Source organism: Pholis gunnellus (assembly GCF_910591455.1).
Source record: "Pholis gunnellus genome assembly, chromosome: 3".
NCBI lineage: Eukaryota > Metazoa > Chordata > Actinopteri > Perciformes > Pholidae > Pholis > Pholis gunnellus.
Genome location: NC_136529.1, coordinates 16,239,141 through 16,252,669, shown reverse-complemented (window position 1 = coordinate 16,252,669; position 13,529 = coordinate 16,239,141). Strand labels below are relative to the sequence as shown.

At 40.3% G+C, this 13,529-nt stretch overlaps 3 protein-coding genes across 3 annotated transcripts; 1 reads left to right on the top strand and 2 right to left on the bottom strand.

The window, feature by feature from the left end:
- Positions 1–274: 274 nt before the first annotated feature.
- On the bottom strand, positions 275–4,029 carry myl6 (myosin, light chain 6, alkali, smooth muscle and non-muscle). The gene is made up of 6 exons (XM_079184260.1): positions 3,963–4,029; positions 3,631–3,658; positions 2,465–2,608; positions 1,973–2,146; positions 1,702–1,779; positions 275–690 (listed from the first exon to the last, which is right to left on the bottom strand). Exons 1-6 carry the CDS (start codon positions 3,963–3,965, stop codon positions 662–664), a joined length of 456 nt encoding a protein of 151 aa, XP_079040386.1. The 5' UTR covers positions 3,966–4,029; the 3' UTR covers positions 275–661.
- Positions 4,030–5,094: 1,065 nt separating this feature from the next.
- tsfm (Ts translation elongation factor, mitochondrial) lies at positions 5,095–7,497 on the bottom strand. Its single transcript, XM_079186528.1, has 6 exons — positions 7,391–7,497; positions 6,920–7,072; positions 6,653–6,781; positions 6,409–6,531; positions 6,025–6,106; positions 5,095–5,660 (listed from the first exon to the last, which is right to left on the bottom strand). The coding sequence occupies exons 1-6, from the start codon at positions 7,436–7,438 to the stop codon at positions 5,266–5,268; spliced, it is 930 nt and encodes a 309-aa protein (XP_079042654.1). The 5' UTR covers positions 7,439–7,497; the 3' UTR covers positions 5,095–5,265.
- A 1,484-nt stretch (positions 7,498–8,981) lies between these two features.
- endou (endonuclease, polyU-specific) lies at positions 8,982–13,430 on the top strand. Its single transcript, XM_079156771.1, has 9 exons — positions 8,982–9,083; positions 9,207–9,320; positions 9,412–9,534; positions 11,004–11,181; positions 11,282–11,487; positions 12,449–12,562; positions 12,651–12,757; positions 12,857–12,999; positions 13,077–13,430. The coding sequence occupies exons 1-9, from the start codon at positions 9,026–9,028 to the stop codon at positions 13,195–13,197; spliced, it is 1,164 nt and encodes a 387-aa protein (XP_079012897.1). The 5' UTR covers positions 8,982–9,025; the 3' UTR covers positions 13,198–13,430.
- The last annotated feature ends 99 nt before the right edge of the window (positions 13,431–13,529 follow it).

The following is a 13,529-nucleotide window of genomic DNA, read 5'->3' as shown; positions in this document are numbered from 1 at the left end:
TTTTAAATTCATCTTGTATGTGTAAAGTCTGCGCCGTTTGTTTACGTTTTCTATGAAGATGCAATTTTTAAATGTCACAAAGAAAGTCATAAAAATGTCATAAAAAAGTACATCATTAAAAGTCATTAACAATTAGAACCATCCCAAGAGATGGTTCATAAGAGATATTATGTATGAGACATTGAAATGAAATATGCACTATGCTTTGTAATGCGATTGCCGATGTGTAATATCGATGCCCTTTAAAGACATTTGAAGACACGGAGACTGAAAGACACTTTGGAAACTAGGATTTTTATTTAATACTGTTAGATGAAACATGTCAGATGATCATATCCATCCAAACAAAAAACATAAACAACAAAAGCTGTTGACAACAAGACTGATGGGTTAATTAAGATGCAATAGGTGAAATCATCAAGGGAACCTTACTACAGAGAGTACCTGCGAGGCTGAAGAATGTTTGTAAAAATGAGATGAAAGGGTTTCTTCACATTACACTGAATAGGCACTTTCGAAATAAATTGAAGATGTCCAAAAAAAAAGAAGAGAAAGGAGACTTGTTGGAGGTAGGATGACGTGGATGGAAGAGTAAGACGAGACAAACAATATAAAAATATTCAGGAATTAAATTAAAGCTGGAAGTGCGTTTCTGAAATCCTCAACCGCTCATCACCATCCGGACGAGTTCTGTCACAAGAGAAACACAGAGAAACACATCAGCATCAAATCTGAAAGCAGTCAGACAAAAGCTGGAAATAACGTTCAACATTTGTCTGTGGGGATGACATTTGTCGTGTACGGCGATATTCTTTTGTTGTAACGAGTTGTTATTGTACATCGAGGCTGTTTTTTCTACTTTATTAAAGAGAGATTAAACAATCCCCTTGGTGTGATTGACGTTCCACCACTTATTATAAATAATACAGAGATATGTTTGTACGACCATTACCTTCTCTTCCAAAGTCCCTGTGATTGCATTACGAATTGAAATTAAATATAGAAGTTTTCTTAGAATTACTGGTATTTGGATCCCAGTAAAATGCATTTACTGTGTTGTCACCTTGTGTAGGCCTGGTGTCTTGTGTTTTTTATGTGACAACATCAGTGCTTGGAGTAAAGCATTTCTCTTTCTTGAACGTGGAGCTCTTCAGCACTAATATTCTGTCATTTGGTGTTGTATTTGTGACAACTGTTGGTCTTGTTATATATCATGCATTTTGCTTGAAATGAACTTCACCCCTTGTAGTTCGCTATTACACCTGAGAATTGTTACCTGCCATCTGACTCTCTGACTACAAACTTCTTTTTAGAAGTCACATTTTAGATTAATCAGATGACACATCATTTCTTTGATTCCTTTATTCCCTAATTGTTCATACGTGTGTTCTATGTGATTCCTTTTTTTTGCTATTATTGAGGATTTGTGGTGCTCCTACGACGGCCGCGTAGTTGTGCCACATTTCCTACTTACTCAGCTTGCACGAAGCAGACAGGTTCACTCCTAATATAAACTTTATACAATTCCCAAAATGCTGTGCAGTGTTTTTTAAGGTCTTGTTATTACATTTCAATATACGCACTATGTATCGGGACATACTGAATCTTTTTCCGACATACTAAATTGTATGGTAGTACGGGTATTGGAACGTACCAATAGAGTCATCTGAGTGCATCTGTCCACACACTGGGCAGTCTTACCTTCATAGTTAATGCAGCCATTGGCGTCTTCGTGTCCCGCTAAAAGAGTTTCCACCTCCTCCTCCGTCATTTTTTCACCTGGCACAAACAAAGATGAATTAAAACCGTAACCATATAAAGGATTCTCTGAGAGGAGACAGCACGCTTACATTGTTCTTGGTACAGGAAAGTGCCTGAAGGGATTTTACTTTGCATGACAAGACGTACACCAGCTGAACTAGATAAGGTTTACTGACAATTCTTTGTGTTTTGCAGGTTTTTGTTGACTTGCCTAGTGTAGTGAGAACATGACGCAGCTCTGCTCCCATCACTGTGCCGTTTCCCTCCTTGTCAAAGACCCGCAGACCTTCTACGATATCCTCAAAGGAACCCTGGTCTTTGCTCTTAGCAATGGCCTGAAGCATGGGCAGGAACTGTTCAAAATCCAACATCTTATAGTTCATCTCTGAAAGGCAATCAGTGACAAATAGTTTACATTCTAAACACCCCCGACACAGTTAGAAAAAGGGTCAATGGAAGTACAAATGCAGTTTTCACAATACCAGAGCTTTCTTCTGAATGCTCATTTATTAATGTACTAAATTATCAGTATTAAAAGAAATGCTGTGTACTGTATGCTCATGTCTGTGCCCCGAACAAGTCACAAAAGGCGTTTCAGCCCATACTGATGCTCTGGTGTTGTAATAAGGGGTTAGAATCAAGGCAACGATAAAGTAGGTTGAATCGGTCTGGTATAGTTGCAGCTGGTGAATCAGAGGCTTGCCTTCTAACTTGGGGTTTCCCAGGACCTTGAGCACCTCAGCATTGACAGGGTTCTGTCCAAGGGCCCGCATAACATCCCCACACTGGCTGTAGGTGATCTTCCCCTCACCCGTCCGGTCAAACAAAAGGAAGGCCTCCTTGAACTCTGATATGGAGACAGAGAGGTAGAACTCATTCAGCTGTACAGCATATAAATAAACTCCAACGTCGGAGACACGAGCAAACACACATATGCATAACACCATGCTTATAACGCTACAGATACAACCGTATGTGTGTACCTTTATTGAATACAGTTGTTTGTGTAGAAGAACAGCTGATACCACAAGTTGTTTTGACATTAGATACAGAGAGTCTCTGCATTTTCCCAGTTGCAACATCCCGACACTGCTGTGTTGGCGCATTTTCGCAAACACTTATCTTAATTACTGTGGTTTATTGATTACGTATTCACCCCACAAATAACACATAATGGCTCTCCGCTACCTGATATTACATGTTAGCAGCTTTTAATATTCGGTTTTCTGGTTTTGGGTATTACTTGGTATCAGCTCAGAAACATACCGTACTCTCATCGCCTACAACAACGGTGTTAGTTGGTGGTTGTTGTTGGAGCAAACTGTTAAACAACACCACCCAGTAGCTATGGTCCTACATCAATGTGTACTATTTGTTCTGACAAACCGCTTTAGTGAGTGCCACAAAAGAATAGTTTAAGTGATATTTGCCTTTAAGTAAGCCAGAAAAATGACGTTTAGGCCAACCCCCGATCCACACATTGCTCTGCTAAAACACAACCTGTCAGCATCAGCATGCAAAAACACAAAGATGCTTCATTAGATTACATGTTTTTTTGCAGGTTAGTACAGCATTCTGTGGCACTACTCGTGATGAATTCAAGTAGTATTTGTTCGGTGTAAGTCGTGACAGCCATTGAGCCTCACACACACTTATAAAGTGTCCAGTGTGTGTTGAGCTCAGTCTGTCAGTTACCTGAAGGAGTGCAGCGCTTTGCAGAGACAACAGTCGAGCTACAGGGTCAGAGTGACGAATTTATGAAGCTGTAACGTCATTTAAAATATGAAGGCGATGATATGTGGCTGTATAACCGGAACCGTTAAAAGGATAAAAATCCCTTTTGGTCATCAGACGTTAACGTTGACTCACCCATGATCTGGTCCTCTGTGAAGTCAGACTGCTTGAGGCGGGGGTTAAAGCGGCACAAGGGGAACAACAGACCGGCGTTAGTGTAATGTGCAAATGCTTCAAGTTAATCCTCCATTAATGCTACCGTACAGTAAAGAAAGGGATTGTGGCTAAAGGCTTAACGTTAGAATGAGTGAAGCAGGCCAGGAGAGATACGCAGCTAGCTGAACGTTGACTTAACGTTATAGTGGTTTTCACAATCAATGAATTAAGGACGACGTTGTCCTGGAGTACACATCTTTTAACAGCAGTTGTGTTTTTATAAATCAGCCCGGAGTAATACATTTACTCACCATGTCGGTTTTGAGGTCGTTGGATGAGAGACGGGCGAGGGTCTCGTATCTTCTCTAAGCTAATGAGGAGGACACCGGCTAGCTGTCGGTCATCAGCGCATCTGATGACGTCACTGCACAACAGCCAATCATATGCCCGGGTTTAAGGGATGCAGTTACACATATATATACAGTATATATACATAGATACAGTATGTGTAACTGCATAGATATATATGGTATGTTGTATGGTTGTAGATAATTACAATGCCCTTATTATGGGGAAAAATTGCTTTATAAAATTGCAGATACAAATGTTGATGCGGTGTCGTGATTAAACTTAATGTTTACCTTATTGTTCATATGACACTAATCAAAGTTACTGTGAGGAACCTTTAACTGGTTATTTAAGTCTTAATTTAATACTTTTGTTTCTGTATGACCTACATAACGGGAGGCCACTAATGACCATCTGCAAGAAGATGCGCCATTTTTTTATAGTTATTCTTAATGCTAGTCATCAATGCCACCAGGTTGCACGTGAGAACCAGAACCAGGACTGGTCGGGGCAGACTGTCAGACCCTGCTGCAGTAAAATTGAAGCTTTTCTAAAAAGGGACAGTGGAACTCGGAAACACTTTTGTCCTCAAGGACAACTAAAAACCACCACAAAATGAAGCTTCCTTATAATAGTTTTAACGAGAAAGTTTAAAACTGGCACACCATACTACAAAGTTGGCTGACCTCTGCATTACATCATGCAAAAAGTGAAAAATACATTATATTTAGTACTTTGTTAATGGTCACATGATGCGGTATGATTCAGCCATGATGTAAAACTAGAGAGAGGAGAGCATCGTCTGATAGTGCTGGGTCTTGTGTTCCAAAAGTTTGCAGCTCTAATGGAGAAAGCTGACCAGAGAGATTCAGTGGACCTGTGCTGTACTACACACTGACCTTTGGTAGATGCTCGTTGGTCTGAGGTATTCTGAGTCAAGTGTGGAAAAATCAGTAGTCAGAAGCAAGTCAGTGGGTTACCTGATTAAGAGGATGTTCATGTGGATCTTATATTTAAAAGTACTGAGAAGCATAAACAAATGAATATGGACTAAGATTTACAGGATAAAAACTGAAAAAGGATTTATTGTTGATTTGGTAATTTCATCAGGCACCAGTGCTGGTAGACCTACATATTCTGCTTTCACATGTACAATGACACTTTGTGACTGTCTGAAAGTTCAACAATAAATGGGTAGTTGAATTTCATCTTAACATTAAATAAAGACACATGACAAATTCTTTTGGATGAATGATTACCCTCCCTTCATTTAGCTTCTTCACTGTCTGTCTCGCCACACTGAAATCGGACAAAGTCCAGCACTTGAGCCTGTTGACCTCTGAGGAACTGTGCAACGGTCCTGCTGGGGTCTCCCAAGAAGGTCTGAGGCAGCAGACGTGTCTCACTTTCACCACAAGGCAGGTCATCCATGTTGCCCAGGGACACAGGGGCCTCTCCCACGATATGCTGTCCCAGCTTACGTCCCAGAACTTCCCATTCTCCCTTCTCTCCGGCCTGAAATACGACCAGGGCGCCGTACCGACCCATGGCCACCTCAGTCTGGCCACGCACACCACCGTGTACATACGAGCCAATGTGCCACTCAGCTGGGACATCCACCATCACCGCCCGCCTCACTGACATGTTCTCACCGAGGCGACCTGAGAGGAAAGAGGGGAAACATGTTTTAATGAACTGATTTCTGGCTTTTGAGGGCCCCTTCTCTGCGTCTCCATTGACAGAGGGCATAAAAAAATGTTGTCATGCGTCGCAGGGACAACATGCAGCAAAAGGCCGCAGATGTATTATTTATTCAGGAACAGTAGCTGCGATATGCCTGGGCTATACAAAGACAATATAAATCCCCAACAATAATCGTGCAACACATTCATAAAGAATAAATCTTAAAATGCTGGTTGAAGGAGCGCAGGAGGGACATGTGTTTTAAACTAAAACAACAGTGTTTTAGAGATTAATTGAACTGTGTAATTAATGGAAGAAACTTCCAGAAATGTTCATACTGACCAATCGTGACAGCCACCCGATCAGAAAGTGAAGCTCCTTCATCCACACCGAGTTTGTTTAACTCATCACCTGCCAGGACACTCTAGAAACAAATGTAGTATGTGAGCAGAATCAAAGCAGAGCAAAGGACACAACACTGGTGCGTCCTGACATCCCGAGTGTTGTATTCAGTGGTATGCATGCAGTCATATATTCCTTCTCATCAGCATCCACCTCCTGAAGACTTGTATACATTAAGAACCATTGCAGTTCTGTCTAGATAATTATGTCAAATCACTGATGACAGAAACAAAATCATTTCTGTTAATGTAGTTTTATTTCCTATTATGTAGCAACATTATATTAATATAAAGCCACATCAGTATATCCGTCCTCAATGTTTACCTTAACATAGCCTGTCTTGCTTTGGGTTTTCTTACGGTGGTGAGCCATGGTGGCAAATGCCACATCCTTAACCAGCTGTTGGAACTTCTCATTACGGGCAACAAAGTCTGTCTCACAGTTAACCTGCAGAAAAAACACAAGAGGAAACACAACAGATATTGCTGAATGCCACATCCAACAAAACAAGAAAAGGATCAACTTCAGTGATTGTGCTGGTAATTAACCGCTGTATCGCTGGCCTTACCTCCACCATAACTGCAGCTGTATCTTGAATAAACAGGCCAACCAGTCCCTCTTTGGCTTTGCGACCCTGCAGCTTGTTCGCTTTGCTCCAGCCCTCCTTCTGGGCCTGCTCATTCAGCCAGGTCTCTGCCTGAATGATTGCAAATGACATCAACAACACAGTCGCACAGCTAGTTGTGCCAGTAGTCACCATATAGATATAATGTTGTCGCACACGTGTGTTGTGAGTGCAGGTTGGGATTGAGAGGGGGGGGGGGGGTTAGGTTACCTGTGCTATGTCATTGTCAAACTTCTCCAGTGCTTTCTTGCAGTTAATGAAAGTGTAGCCGGTGTTTTTCCTCAGTTTCATCAGGAGAGCTTTCTCAGCTGCCAGAAGCCGACAGCCTGTGTGTAACGACTGTACATGCTGGCAAATACTGATCTGAGGAAGACAGAAGGTGTAACACACAGTGACTATACAACTTCCGAAAGCCCAGTGACCTAGGCCTACTCTGTCTTTAGTAGACAGTCACATATACATCTTTAAGTCAACAAATGCCATTTTTAGAAAACATATTCTACAGAGATATATAGCCACAATGACGTTCAACCATGCATGAAATAGAACCGAAACTGGCCCAGTAACGTTGAGCTGGTGAATCAGAAAGTGAGGAAGCTAACTAACACGCCAGCTTATGACAGCTCGAGCTCCAGGTAAAATGATAAAAACATGACCAAGTGTAAAGCTCAATGTACTCACCTTTGCAAAGTCTCTCGTGACTGTTCTGAATAAAAAGGTTAACGACATCTTTAAACCCCGTAAACGCGAACTGACTTATAAAAGCTCAGCATGTCATTGAAGTTCACGCTGTGTAAGGAAGCCGAGGAGGGACAAAATTATTCTTCGTAGAGTCTCGTATTACTGCGCAGCGCCCTCCACAGTTTGGGAGAAGCCTACAGTTGTTTAACGTCCTGCCCTATTCTGAACCTCACAGTACTGCAATGGTACGCTAGATGTTGATATTCTCAGTAGTCTTATGTAACTAATTAGGCTACAGTTAATCCAATATTGTTCTTTTTACAGTTCAATTTTGAGGTTCTTGAATATTTCCATTTAGTGGTATTTTATACTTAATTATCTTAATTAATATTTCTGTTTATTATGTAATATTCTGTATATTGTATTTTATATTATATTGACAAGTTATCAAGCAAAGTCTGAACCACAGTTAATGTAGACATCTGCAACATGATAACCTAGAACCGAGATCTTAATATTTGTTGTGTATTATAGAATCTTTTATAAATTAACTTTATCTTACAACAGTGATATTGGTAAACCTAAATAATATTCAAAACGGCATGGATGGTGTCCCCCTTTCTCCACCGTTTCTGACTCACTAACCTAATCTGTAAAGTGTTTGGGGGAAATTCAATTTTCAGTTTCATCCATTGTTATTTGAGACAATAGTGAGTGAAATTGCACTGACAGAAAGGCAGCTCTTCCCAAGAGAAACTGCATTACTGTTGTTATACTACTGTTAGCTCTCTTATTGTTTAAAAACAGAAAATCAATTGTCAAGTGCTTTGACATTGTCTATTTGACAGCACCTGAAAGCCTCAGAATATAATAGGCCTATACATTTCACTGTATACTCTACAGTTTGCATTACTTTAAGAGCCTATATGCATCGTTGATGTCTGGTTATTTACCGTGTGAGCAATTGACCTCAACATGACATGGGACGCTGAAGCGGGTGAGCTATTTTGAGTGTTCTGAGCTTGCAAAAATCCTGTGAAATACAGCATCTGGTCACTCTGGTCGGGGACATAAGAATTCTCATGTGTAGACGTATTTTTTAAATCAAAATTTAATTTTGTATTGGACAACATAGCTTTAAAATGCAAAAGGCTAAAAGAAACATTTAGCTTAACAGTTTCAATGTAACAGGAATTATAATAAAAAATAGTTAGAAATCTAAGATAACTGTCACTATCACAGCTCACATAAAACCTTGATATATTGAGACATTAAAGCACTGCATCTGTGCTAAGCAGGTGTGTAGTTTCACAGAGATGAGATACAGCAGACCAAAAGTTTATTTACACTTAAAAAAAAAATCTTTATAAGAGGTTCTGTTCTACAACATATCAATCACTAATCCTTTACAAATGGTCATTACCATTATGAACAATAGCTTTTAAAAAAATGTAAATGTCACACCTGACGACACATTTTATCCACTAGACACGATCATGGTGAAGTGATTGACCTCCTGACTTATGGGCTGGTTCAGTGCGAGTGTTACGTTTGGATTGGTCACGTGAAACTTGCTATAAAAGGAGGACCATGATAGGTCAGCTCACTTTGTTTTCAGGTTGCAGCTGAGCCAAGATGAAGGTCATTGCTGTCTTGGCACTTTGGGTAACCCTGTTCCACCAGGGATACAGCTGTAAGATATCTATTTCTGCTCCATTAACACCATAACCCATTATTACAGGTTTATGTATAACCATGTAATACATTTACAAGTAGGACTGTCATTAAGAAACTAATCTGTCCTGTTGATTCTCAGACTCATGTCAGGGTCGGTGTGGTCATGGAACAAACAATAATTTGTCCTGTCAGTGTCACTCTTCCTGTGAGGACTTCAGTGACTGTTGTTCTGACTACGTTGAACTATGTAAAGGTAAGTGACAAAAGCTTATTTTATAAATAATCCATAACACATCGCAGACTTCCGAAGAACTATATCACAAGTCTGTTTCTTTACCTTCTAGCTGGAGCCACATCTTGTGAAGGCAGATGTGGTGAGAAATACAACAGTCAGAACGAGTGCCACTGCAACTCCAAGTGTGCCCAGCACAAAAACTGCTGCAGCAACTACGCAGACCTCTGTAACAGTAAGACTAACCACGTGTTGCCTATAGCTGTTCTAGCCACACAGTATATCACAACTGATAGCTAGTTTCTAGCTGTTTGTGTTCCCTGAGCAGCTCCTCCACTTATGACACCTGGTCACTTTCCCAGGGTGGACACTGAATCTAATCAGCCCACTGCTACTGCACTGGAGATCAGTTTCTCAATCAGACATCTGAGTTGTCAGCAGTTCTGCCAGAAAGAGATTAGCCGTCAATACTTCTCAGAAAGTTTAATTTGTATAACAGAAAAGTCCAAAAATAAATACAAACAGCTTCAGAATCAAAGAGGTCAAATTATCTAATATTTCACAAAAAGCAAAGATTACAGAAAAGTCCAAAAATAAATACAAATCATGGTTCAGAACTTTTCTTTCTCCAATTAATCATCTCAGGACCCCTCAGATTTATCTTGTGACCCTTTGTAGGGGCCTGACCCCTAGGTTGGGAACCACTGGACTATTACCTAACTGTACATGAAGTACTTTAAATGAGCCCCACTTCTACCAGCTACAACGGCAAAATACTTACGGATTAATGCATGTTAGGTATCTCTTAAGGTACATTTTGTTGATAATAATTACTTGAGTAGAGTTTTAAATGAAGACATTTTACTCGTAATGGAGTATTTTTACATTGTGGTATTGGTATTTTTACTTAATTAAAGGATCTGAATACTTCCTCCATCAGTGGTGGCTTGAGTGACCCACCTCTCTTTATCAAATCTTCTTTCAGTTTTTGACCAGCAGGTGTCGCTGGTGTGCTATAAAACTCTGATCTTAACTTAACCTGCTCCCTTCTTCTACAGTAATAATACCAAGTGGTAGAGGAAGTACTAAGATCCTCTACTTAGATAAAAGTAGTATTAGTGTTGTATAAATATATTCCATTACAAGACTTACTTTCAAAAAATTACTCAAGGAGTAGTACATAAGTATTACCAACACAAACTATTGTATACACTGTAGGGATGTTTACTAATACATGTATAATAATCTATTGTATCTTAAAACAATATTCCCCATTAAATGTATCTACTGATTACGGTCTGTTTGTAGTTTATGTGAAATCTTAATTTGAAAAAACGGCCCGCTTGATTAAAATCTGGGATGTAATACCCCATCACATATTTATGCTCATTGGACTTTGGGTCTAACCCTCCACCGTAAATCCCATTGTTAAAACTTTAACTAATAGCTATAGAATAAGTGTAAGTACAGTAGTATACTCTGAAATGTTGTAGAGTAGAAGTAAAGCATAAAACGGAAGTAAGTTGAATAATAATTAATAACTTTCCACCACACTGTGCTATAGAAATGCAGAAATCACTGTTCCAGGTTAACAACACTAACATGATGGGGCATGTCATCCCCGTCTCTTTTATCTAATAAAAAGGCAGAATTAACACTAACATGATAAAGTTATTATCTGTGTGTGTTTGTGACGTTCTGCAGGTGACGGAGGAGGTGGAGATGGAGGTAGTGAGATCACTGATGCTCAGATCAAGGCTCTCTCTGAGACGCTCTTTGCTCTGGATTCAAACAAGGCCTCAGCCTCAGAGTTGATCATTGAGCCTCAGGCTCTGGTGCCCAGCTATGAGACGGGCTACAAAGACGATCTGTCCTCTAAACCGTGAGGAGACGATCTTATTAGCACAGCGCTCTCTTCTTCTTGATCTTGATGTAAAGTATTTATCCCCTGTTTTTGTGTCATTTTGTGTTTGTGCTTCCAGCTTGTTCCGATACCTGAATGAGAAGGCTCTGTTCTCCAGACCCACCTACGCTGCTCTCATTGCTGTGCTGGACAACTACAACAGGATGACTGGACAGACAGAGGACTTCAGTGCTCAGCAGCTGGCTGAGCAGGAAACCTTCCTCAAGGAGACCATGTCCAACACTGAGCTGGGCAGAGAGCTGTTTGCGTTCCTCTACACCAAGGGTAACTAGGTCCACATGTAATAGTACACATCCACATTCAGCTCTGTTCACCTATTAATGCTGCTGTAGCGAAATGATGTCCCCTTGTGGGATTATAAAGTCTATCTATCAAAGTTAATACTAAAAGACTTAGGCTATAATGTTGCCATGGGGACAGTGAGTTAGCTGTGGGCTACAATTTGATCCCAGTTTATTTTTTATAATATATATATCAACTTAAATTGTATTTATTGACATGACTACATACAATACAATGTTGCCAAAGCATTACATGTTGCTGTCATATTGGCACCATTTAAAATATGCCAAATTAGCTATTAGCAGTTTCTGTTTGCAGTGTACACATGGATGTGAAGACAACTATTAAAAGATTACTTTGATTGTGATTTGAAGTGTGATGAAAGTTTTACAGTTAATCATTTTTCAATGATTTCTAATCATGTATGGGTGTGCATTTGGGATTGATATGCCTGTTTAGAACGGGCCGAATACTTGGCCTGTGGTGTTGCGGCTCATACAAACAATTACACACACAACACTACACTTCCTTGAGTCCTCAGCAATACACGTGCATTGACACTGTGGAAATGCAGTCTTACTCACGGGGGAAAGAAACGCCCAGGTCGCAAAACCTGGCTGAAATACACTCAATTCAGTTCTGCTTCCAGTTGTCTGATCGTGTTGACTCCAGGGAAGGCAGTAACGTTACTATATCCACTCTCCAGCAGCAACAGGAAGTGCAGTACATTTAAGTCAGGCCGACGACAAGCTTTCATTTTTCAATGTTGACACCTCTCGTGTCCAAATTGTACCAAATTCAACACATAATTCCTGTGGGTCCCCAGCAATACAACTGCCAAGTGTAAAGTAGATCGAATGAACGGTTGTCGAGATATGCAAATACCCATATAAACAGACAGACAGACAGTGATTCCTTGTTGGATGTTATTTTGTATTTTAAGGCGTCTATGCGTCAGAGAAAGAGTTCATTCAGGACCTGAAGATGATGTGGTTTGGTCTGTACTCGCGCAACAACAACAGGAAGGACTCCAGCGGCTTTGAACACATCTTTGCAGGTTTGGACGGAGCAGATTTCTTTCAAACACCACAGATGTTTTACAGATTTTCTTTGTGATTATTTAAAAAAAACGCCTTCCGTCATAGGAGAGGTCAAAGGAGGAAAGGTGTCTGGTTTCCACAACTGGATCCAGTTTTACCTTCTCGAGAAAAGAGGAAAGCTGAACTACTACAGCCACAGCTTCAATGGGCCCGTAAGCATCACAATGTAGACCTCAATATGTTGATTTAAACTGTGACGTGTTCGGCACTCCCTTCACTTTCCCTCTTTCCTTCTTTTCACCTGCTTTCAGTGGACTTCCTACCCTGATGTCATTGGGATGCAGTTCATGTGGGAGGGCTACTTCAAGCAGGTCGGTTCTGCAGTCATTGGCTGCAGTCCTGAATTCGACTTTGCCTTGTACAGCCTTTGCTACATCACTCGCCCTGGAGAACAGTGAGTTTACCTACATGTCCTGTGATGTTTTCCAGCATGTGATTTTTTCCGATTCACATTTTCTCTTGTCCATCCAGGTGTCGTCTGAGCCTGGGAGGGAAGGAGCTCATTATCCAAACTTACACATGGGACAATTCTTCCTATGGTGGTGGAAAGAAGTACATCGGCTCTGCCTTTCCTGCAACCCCCAGAAACTGAGGCTGCCATCTAATAAAACATAAGCCACTCACAGAGGAGTCCGTTTGTGTTTCATTACTCGTGGTGCAAACACTTCATAGTAATATCCCCAGTAAGAGGTATTCATCAATGTAATTAAACGTATCAAATGTAAAAATATGTGCTGACATAAATGTATCGCAACAGCTTATATTTTCACTCTTAAAATGTTTCTATAAATCAGGAATAAAATGGACAAACAATATATATCTTCACATATTGTTTCCTTTCATAAGTGGCTCACTCTGACACATGCATATCCACTTGCATAAAGAAAACAGTAAAGCAGACAGTCGATTAATCTGCAGTGTAAC

Coding starts and splice junctions, on each gene's coding strand:
- myl6 (XM_079184260.1), bottom strand. Junction 2,609..3,630: donor CACAGAGGACCAGATCATGG/GTGAGTCAACGT, acceptor TCTCCATATCAG/AGTTCAAGGAGGCCTTCCTT. Junction 2,147..2,464: donor GGGAAACCCCAAGTTAGAAG/GCAAGCCTCTGA, acceptor ATTGCCTTTCAG/AGATGAACTATAAGATGTTG.
- tsfm (XM_079186528.1), bottom strand. CDS start 7,438: ATGTCGTTAACCTTTTTATTCAGAACAGTCACGAGAGACTTTGCAAAG. Junction 6,782..6,919: donor TTGACAATGACATAGCACAG/GTAACCTAACCC, acceptor GCAATCATTCAG/GCAGAGACCTGGCTGAATGA. Junction 5,661..6,024: donor TCGGGTGGCTGTCACGATTG/GTCAGTATGAAC, acceptor CTTTCCTCTCAG/GTCGCCTCGGTGAGAACATG.
- endou (XM_079156771.1), top strand. CDS start 9,026: ATGAAGGTCATTGCTGTCTTGGCACTTTGGGTAACCCTGTTCCACCAG. Junction 9,535..11,003: donor CTACGCAGACCTCTGTAACA/GTAAGACTAACC, acceptor GACGTTCTGCAG/GTGACGGAGGAGGTGGAGAT. Junction 12,758..12,856: donor GCCACAGCTTCAATGGGCCC/GTAAGCATCACA, acceptor ACCTGCTTTCAG/TGGACTTCCTACCCTGATGT.